At 36.8% G+C, this 8,741-nt stretch overlaps 2 protein-coding genes across 2 annotated transcripts; one reads left to right on the top strand and one right to left on the bottom strand.

The window, feature by feature from the left end:
• The first annotated feature begins 1,300 nt into the window (after positions 1-1,300).
• LOC111996456 (uncharacterized) lies at positions 1,301-4,575 on the top strand. The gene is made up of 6 exons (XM_024028438.2): positions 1,301-1,608; positions 2,122-2,262; positions 2,349-2,513; positions 2,938-3,060; positions 3,301-3,444; positions 3,993-4,575. The coding sequence occupies exons 2-6, from the start codon at positions 2,128-2,130 to the stop codon at positions 4,443-4,445; spliced, it is 1,020 nt and encodes a 339-aa protein (XP_023884206.1). The 5' UTR covers positions 1,301-1,608; positions 2,122-2,127; the 3' UTR covers positions 4,446-4,575.
• A 1,120-nt stretch (positions 4,576-5,695) lies between these two features.
• On the bottom strand, positions 5,696-7,976 carry LOC136061440 (uncharacterized). Its single transcript, XM_065768401.1, is given in 6 exon segments — positions 5,696-6,071; positions 6,074-6,128; positions 6,978-7,142; positions 7,238-7,314; positions 7,317-7,368; positions 7,672-7,976. Coding segments are annotated over 6 exon segments (918 nt in total). The 5' UTR covers positions 7,951-7,976; the 3' UTR covers positions 5,696-5,781.
• Positions 7,977-8,741: the final 765 nt, after the last annotated feature.

Below are 8,741 nucleotides of genomic sequence, written 5' to 3'. Positions count from 1 at the left end.
CGTGTGTCAAGCTCTCCCATTCTCTTGGTGCCAAATAAAAGCACGAGTTGACACTTCCCTCCGGCTAGCTTTTCCTTAGGGCGGCTCCACCTGGGCCTCTGATTGTAGGACTAGCAGGTGGCTATTAGCTCGTAAATTTGCTTGTAAAACAGGCCTGCCTGAGCCTCTGATTGTAATATGTAATTTTCCTATTCATGAAAATAATAATATCGAGATCTTTCTTTCTGTTTTTCTACTGTCAAATCTTCTATATGCTTCTTTTTTTTTTTTTTTTTTTTTCAACCTACTGTAAAACGAATAGTTAGAACACTCGCCCGGTGCGCCGGCCAGCACTCTAATCCCTTCCCACAGACGGCGCCAATTGTAGGGACTCAATTTGGATTGACCCTGAGTGATGGATTTTCAGCCCAATAAGCCCAAACAATAAATTTATAGAGAGTGGGTTGGAAGGTTTAGGTGCTGGCCGTCGATCACCATGCATGAACTTTTCTTATAAGAAATGTTAAGAGTTCCTTTACAAATGGGGGGATGCTCCTCGGCCTGTGGCCGAGGAGGCCTTATTGTTCTCTCTCTTTTTCCCCCTCCCCCCCCCCCCTTTTCTTACTTTACTAGCTTTTCTTTTATAGTTTTCATCTTTCTATCTTCTCCTTCCATCTGTTGATCATCTATTTGCCTTTTTTCTGGCCGTCCGTCCCATCAGAGGCCTTATCGGTACTCAAGTGGTTCACTCTGATCAACGTTATCCTGCCAAGGGGTTACCTCCCCATTAATGCGGCCAGGGGGGTTAGTTGAGTGCATTAAATGTGAGAGTGACAGCTTACTTTGGGGTTAGTCTCTCCCCAAAATCACATTTGTCAGGCCGAGGATAAGGTGGTCCTCGGCGCGGATTGGGAAAAGAGGCTTTCCCCCACCTTAGCCATGAATAGCCTGTGCTCCTCGGCCTGTGCCTTGGGCCTGCTACATGATGGGCCGAGGCTATCGGGCCCATGGGCCCCACAACTTTCAAAACAAAAATATAAATAGCTTAATTTATAAAATCTATATTCCTCAAAAAAAATTATAAAATCTAATATATTTTATCAACTATACTTTATTACAAAATAACCACATCATTTTAAAAAATGATTTTAGAGTAATACTTACAAGTCTCATATATTATTTTTATTTTTAACTTAATAAAAAAAAACAAATTTTCAAAATTTTCGTGCTGACTAATTGCATTTATTTTATATAGCTGTTGACATTTAAAACTACTTTAAATTGTAATAAATTAATATAAGCTTGTTGGCATTTGGGAGACCCTAGGATCCTCAATATGTAGTGGAGACCATTGGTGATTACCACCGTTGGATTGTTGCAGAGAAGTGGATGAGAAACAGACAACCAAGCTCTTTCAAGACAATTGCTGCTGTGCTGGTACTCACTTTTTGTGAAATGTGTGCATAACGTGGCCAACAGTTGTGTAAGTTTTCGTATCATATCCAACTGCAAATCTGGGATCAGTTTCAAAAGACTCTACAGTGGACTGGACTTGGGATATTCTTCTAATAACAAAATTCCCGTTGTGAAGTGAATCTATTCACGCTGATTCCTTGCTAAAAATTACTAGTAAGTACTAACATTCTTTGATTATGAGTTTCTTTTTCTTTTCTGGGTCCTCTCAATTTTTAAAGAGCTATGGGGTTTCTGAACTGCTTTTTGTCTCTTGGGTTTTGGCTTTTTCATTCATGGTTCATGCTTGATATTGATTATAACTGAACTAAATTTCTTGAATTTGGAATTGGTGGTGCACAAACCTTGGTGGGTGGTTCTTATTGCAAGTTATGTGACTCATTTAATCATATTTGGTGATTTGGTAGCTGTCTTATAATTACACTGTTGTTGGTTGCTGTGTGGATAGTCATTATGTCGAAAATGACTAACAAGTTTCAAAGAATGAATTTTTAATCAGAACAAGGCCTTAACTCTATTGCATATGTTTGCATAGTTTCTTGGGTTTTAACTTGATTTACTTGTATTCTTTCGTTAGTTAAATAAAGTTTTCTATCGTTTAGCTCAAAAATTAAAAAAAAAAAAAGTATATAACACAGAAATTGAACTAACTTTTCCAAACTACTTCAGGGTTTAATGGGTGAGACAGAGATGTCAAAAACAAACATAGATATCCACATGAACAAGGAAAATGGAAAACGCAGGGCGTTTGATTCAGCATTTTCTACATTTTTTGTGCAGCTTCCTCACAAGCTTCAGAATTGTCTTAAGGTTAGCCTTCTCATTTGAAGCCTATAGTGGATTAGTGGCAATTAATCTTTGTTGAAAGTTGAAGAAATTCTCCTTTTTTGACACAGTCTCGGCTACAAAGATTAGCTAAAGATATTGAAGGAGTAAACTCAGTGAACCCTGTCCTAAGAAAGGAGAAAGGATCATCTACAGCTTGGGAGGTTGATTTGGAAAAGCAAATGCAAGCATGGACAGAAAATCCATCATGGGTTGATCAATCTCCAGAAATAAAGGTGAGAGTTAAGCAACAAAAATGTTCTTCATGGTTTTCTAACTAGTTGTGACAAATTGGCTCAAGTGGAGATTCGAGTAGAAGATTTTGCAACAGTCAAGTCCTGACGTGATTAATCCTGGTAGCTACACTTGTACATTCTGTTATGCCAGTACATAAAATCCAGTTCCACATGAAAATTTTCGTGTGGGATGAAAATGTGATATAAACTTAGATTGGTATTAGTTGGCCCAAAAGCAACACTGGTGGTGTAGAAAAGAATACTGGACTTATTTTACTGATGGTAAATGTCCAACCTATTGCATATGTTGCTAGGATAATCTTGCAGAGTTGAAAGTTTCTCTGGGTGACTGGATGTCCATACTGATTTCCATCAAAGCCACAACTTATATGGAATTATGGATTCTAATGTCTCTCTCTGGCAGGTCAGCGTACCAAAAGGTTCTCTTTGCAACCTTAATGTCAAAGTTAATGTTGGGCTGCCTCCAGATGCAGTATATAATATTGTGATCGATCCTGATAACAAGAGGGTTTTCAAAAATATTAAGGTAGGTAGTATCTGTTCATCTGCTATTTCTTTCAGATTTTAGTAGCGTCATCTCTTAGGGAAGTAATGAAACATTGCAGTTAAACATGCTATTCACTTATTAAAACCTGTATTCGATATATAGTAGACTTTTTATCTTATGGTACTCTCACTTATGATATGATAGTTCTCCTAGTTTTAAAGCTGTATCATCTTATTGAGATTCTAATTTTTGTATGACAAGTTAAATGTCTTGCTTCAGGAAGTAATATCCAGAGAAGTTTTGGTCGATGAAGGTTCAAGGCAGGTGGTTGAATTGGAGCAGGCAGCCATATGGAGATTTCTTTGGTGGTCAGGAACCATCTCGGTTCATGTTTTAGTAGATCAAAACAGAGAAGATCACTCGGTAAGATATCAGTTTTCATTGTTGGTGTGTGTGTGTGTGTTATGCTAGGGAAAATGGAGGGGGTGGGGGAACTGTTCATGTTGCAACTTACAAACCTGATTTTCATCAGACATGAAGATCTAAAGAATTTTTTGTTGTGGTTGCATTTAGTTGTTAGAAACTCATGGAAAAGGAATTTTACAATTCTCTGGTATGAACAAAACATGCTATTGCTGGATTTTCTTTTAATCGAACACCAATTGTAGAGCTCCCCTACGCAAGGTTTTGGAAGGAAACTTACTGAAATTATATGCATTTATCTTCCATATTGTTATTTTCTGAAAAATAGGCTTGCTATATTATTTGATGCCTCATTTCGTATTAGTAAGTACCATCATTACCATCACATGACGTTCATAAGCAATCCCTCATTTATCAACCTTGAGACAATACCACATTTGGGGCAAGTTCATCCCTTTATTGCATTATTGTGCTTTAGGACATGGAGATTGGATTATGTGATGAGAACTAGCCATTTTTTATCTCTCTAATATATGATTGTTTGTCAGATGAAGTTCAAGCAAGTGAAAACGGGATTTATGAAAAAATTTGAAGGGTGCTGGAAAGTAGATCCTGTGTTTATTGATGAGAAAATCTGCTCTCCCTTTAAGCCTGAGACATGGGAACAGTATTGTGCATGTACCAAAGGCAAAGGAAGGGTAGGATCAATAGTGAGCTTGGACCAACTTATTCAACCAGCCATTGTTCCACCTCCACCTATTTCCTGGTATCTTAGGGGAATAACAACCAAGACATCAGAGATGCTGATAAACGACATGCTTGCTGAAACTGCCAGAATTAGGGAAAGTTTAAACCCTGAAAAATCTCGCAAGGCGCTAGAGATATCTGTGGGAATGTCTGATGAAGGCCTAGTTGATAACATATGGGATATTAAAGAAAGATGGACCCTGCGTAGGAGAAGTGCAAAGCAATGTCATAGAAGGCTGCTGACTCCCAAATGATCTACTTGTGAATAATTTCTGTTTAACTTGTGAGCTTCTTATACGTATCCACTGTAGCTGTAATTGATATCTGAACCTCTAGCAATATTTTGTAATAATCTATTAATCAAAATTATTGGATTGTTAGTTATATTGGTTCATTTACCTTAATGTCTTGAGTTCAATGTCTGAAAACACAATCAATTATTAGAACAATGAAGCTGCTAACTTTCAGCCAGATGTTTTGCATCTGGATTGTTGAGTAGTTTTCTCCAAATTTCTTGCCTTCGTTATTGCTAAGAGACTGGATGTGTTCTTGGCAGAGTAGAGCATAGCAAATGGAACCCAAATTAACACTAAGATGATATTACATCTTTTGATTGCTTTTGATGATTGCCTTTTACCATCAAGCCAAGATATGTTTCTTTTTGGCATAGATGAGCTTTGAACACAAGTATCGCATTCGATAATAAGAAAATTTACTAATTAAGCCAATTAGAACCCACAAGGTACTCTNAAAAAAAAAACAAAAAAAAAAAAAAAAAAAAAAAAGCAAAAAAAGGAGAGAGAAAAGAAGGTGAACTTATTCTCATTAGAATTTTATCAAGCCCAGGTTCTTCAGCCAGTGCAGCATTTCTGCTAGTCCTTCTTTCAAGCTTCTAGGGTTATAATCCAACTCTACTTTAGCCTTCTCACAGGAATACGCCCACTGATGTTTTAGAACATTCACTGTCTGCTCCAAAATTGAACGAAGAGTAGTAAGACTGTGTTGTAGTCTATGAGATGAACTTAAAAAAAAAGTAAAGAGAATAACAGGAAGGAGGCCATTTACGCCAAATGACACATTCACTCAAATAAGAACAAGGTTATGGATGAGCTCATAGGTTGAAGTCTAATGAGATGTGTGATTTGCTTACCAATCAATAGAGAGAGATGTTATCAAAAAAAAAAAAAAAAAAAAGAGAGAGAGATGTGCCTAAGGTAAAAAATTCCATTTGCAGTACCTACTTCAAGTGGTGTGAGGTATTGATGTAGTGCAGACATATAGTAGTTACCAGAGAAGACATACATCCTGGTTTTAGTAAATGTCATAATTGTTCAATTTGAGCAACTCCTAAAAATCACTTGATTTTGGATTTAAGATGTTAAAACATTTATGTTTAGTTCAAAACATTTGGCATTTTCTTTCTATTTTCCATTATATAACATATTGATAATAATTTTCAAAAGGCTTAAACACCAATCTTATTTTATTTCAAGAGGTTTATTATAAACTGAGAACTTATACTTTGATATTTGGTGAATTTAAATATCAAGAAGAATTCTTTTAATTAATGGTCTACTAATGATTGATACATTATATAAGACTAAAAGGCAACTTCAAAAACCATGAAGCATACCGGGGGCTGATCAGAGGAAGCTTTCCTGTAATTCGTGAGAACATAACTGAGGCCCAGCCATATGCATCAATTGCCCAAAATGGGATACTAAACAAAGGCTTTTTTGTCTCGGTGATGATAGCAGCTATATCAAAAACATGCCTAAATGATGCATTTTCTCCTGTCAGTAGATATCTTTCACCAGGTTGTCCTTTGTTCATTGCTGCAATATGCCCCTCTACTACGTCATCAACATGGCTAAAAGAAATTTGTCGTTTCCAGACCCTATATAGCCAGGTAACCGCCAATTAAAGCGTTCAATAATCTGAAAGGAGAAACATAAAATCATCAAATGAGCTATAAATAAGAAATGTGCATCTTGTAGGTGACCATCCAATAGTACTCACTTGACAAAAACCCATATTAAAAGATAATTCCCATAAATCTGTAAGTAATATTCTTCCCAACTTACACCAAAGACTGGAACAAGTAAAAGCATGCCTCAACCATTTTTTTTTCTCAAGTAGTTAAGGAGAATGAGAGGAGTAGATGAAGACCTTATAGGTGTAACCCCAAGCCCAGCCCAATCGGAGTACTCTCATGACTCAACCAATTAACATGTCACTTCCAGGGTAGGTTTTATAGTAAATTCAACAGATTTTATTTATGAGGATAGAAAAGGCTCAAAGTGTTGTTCCGACCAAGAGGGGGAGGTGGGACTAGGTATTGGATAGAGACCTAACCTCTAGGCCTAGCATTTTAAGAATGAAGTGTTAGCACCTAGACTTAATCTCACGCACTTCCACCAGAGCCCTTGATAATCCAATAACTTTCAAAATTTGTACCATGCCATGGCATTTGAAGCAATGAAATACGTTGGTTTGTAAGCATGTTGTAGTCAAACTGGTAGTACCTTTCGCATTTTCCAAAATATATAATTCAGAAAGTCACAACTGCAGTCATAGGTCAAGGGAAGAATTTGTAATAATATCTCTTTATGGAAACCACAATCATGGCTGCAAAAATCTACTTCCTCTCATGAGTTATTGGATGACAACAACAAAAGTCCCGCAACTAACTTCCACTGAATGGCATAGATATAAAGTGCTACTAATTTCAAGTTTCAACATCATCAAAAGAAACTAGACAGAAGAAAAGGCAATAGTATTAATACCATTCTAGCAACAACATTTCCAGCAGTGACCTTGCCAGGCCCATAAATAACTCCAGGGTAAACTGCCACTATTGGAACCCCCTCCGATGCAGCTTGTATGGCAATCTTATCGGCATATGCCTTCGATTTCTCATACTCTGTACAAAAATACTTCTCATGATGAACCTACCACATCACATCACATCACATCACAATTTTTGTTATTCTAAGAAGAAAATACAAGTAAAAGAACAAAATCAAAAGGCAATATATCTCCCTACTTGATTCTCATCAGCAACACATCCATCATCAGTTGGTCCAAGAGCGAAAAAAGACGAAGTGTATATAAGCTTTTCAATGTCTCTGTCTCTCTTACTGCTTGTAACACATTCTTCAATCCTCCAACATTCACCTATAAGCAAAACCCAAAAAAAAAAAAAAAACACTCTTTAACTATTCATAATCATATATATTATAGAATCCAATTATGGGTCTAATTTAATTTTCTTAATTAAAAAAAATAAAAATAAATCTTTAGCTATTCATAATCATATATATATGATAGAATCCAATTCATGGGTCTAATTTAATTTTCTTCATTTTTGTGTAAAAGTGACACATTCATGGTACTGACAGCGACAACAACCTAGTACAAGTACAGTTGAAAGTTTAGATGTGAAAAGAAGAATCTTGGAGAAATTGAAGATGAGCTTACGGAGAAGAACTTAGAAGGATCGGGAAGCCAGGGCTCGACGACGGCAGCCACGTGGAAGATGACGTGGCAGTCGGAGCAGGCAGAGAGGAGAGACCGGTAGTCGGTGACATCACCGTAGACGATTTCGATGGCGGCGGCGGCGTCAGTGGGCGGAGGGAGGGAGGAGAGGTCGCTGGTGCGTCGAACCAACACTCGGACAGGGTGGCCTTGTTGGAGCAGAGCGTGGCATAGCCTTCCACCTAAGTAACCGGTTGCTCCGGTCACCAATATCTTCTTCATTGTAATCACTTCGCAATGTTTCTAGTCAACGGATTTTTTGGAATTGATGTTGTGCATTATTGCTACTGCTCTATTTATAGATCTCCAAAAGCTAATATAATTTGGTTGGGATACTAGCTAATTTCTGTATGATTTTCTAATGCAATTCACGGTAGCCATTATGACCAAGTATGGCTTTTCTAGAAAAGATGTACCCAGCAAATTTAGACTCACTTTGTGGACTCAATTAATTCTCTTATAAGATTTCATTCATGTCAATTTAAATCAGTACACATTAGTCTTGGTTGACTCTAAACTTGATTGCTTTTTTCTTTGGGCTAATTAAGGAGAGATGGAGTTTATATTAAAACTTGTTAGTTGTTCAAGAATTGGTCAAGCCTGAGAGAATGTAATGAACAATTTGCAGACATGGATTCTTAGAGAAATTAGTGGTAACATGACTGATTTGAGATAGTTACTCTCCAAGAAAAGAGAATGAGAGAAAGGAAATGGAAGGAAAGGTAAGAGAAAAAGTCTCAGACGTATTAAGCTTCTTAACCTTGGGTTGTGTTTCAATTAGGAATTTTAGAATTTCGAAGTGTTGGTTAATTTGTTGTGCTAAAAGCCTAAAAGGCCTCTTGTTGATAATCTTGTTTTTGTTTGATGCAAATCATGGATTCAGTTAATTGAGAGAATCAAGTTCTTGTAGTCATTTTGAGTTGATGCTTTAATACTAAACTAGTCACAAACTCACAAGATGTGTGAGAAAATATAATTTAATTATTTTATAAGAATGTAATGTAAAAAATTCG

The sequence above is a fragment of the Quercus suber genome, unplaced genomic scaffold, assembly GCF_002906115.3.
Source record: "Quercus suber isolate HL8 unplaced genomic scaffold, Cork oak 2.0 scaffold_929, whole genome shotgun sequence".
Classification (NCBI taxonomy): Eukaryota; Viridiplantae; Streptophyta; class Magnoliopsida; order Fagales; family Fagaceae; genus Quercus; species Quercus suber.
The sequence above is the reverse complement of the archived record's forward strand: the minus strand, read 5'-3'. Positions and strand labels throughout refer to the sequence as shown.

Coding starts and splice junctions, on each gene's coding strand:
- LOC111996456 (XM_024028438.2), top strand. CDS start 2,128: ATGGGTGAGACAGAGATGTCAAAAACAAACATAGATATCCACATGAAC. Junction 2,514..2,937: donor ATCAATCTCCAGAAATAAAG/GTGAGAGTTAAG, acceptor TCTCTCTGGCAG/GTCAGCGTACCAAAAGGTTC. Junction 3,445..3,992: donor AAAACAGAGAAGATCACTCG/GTAAGATATCAG, acceptor ATTGTTTGTCAG/ATGAAGTTCAAGCAAGTGAA.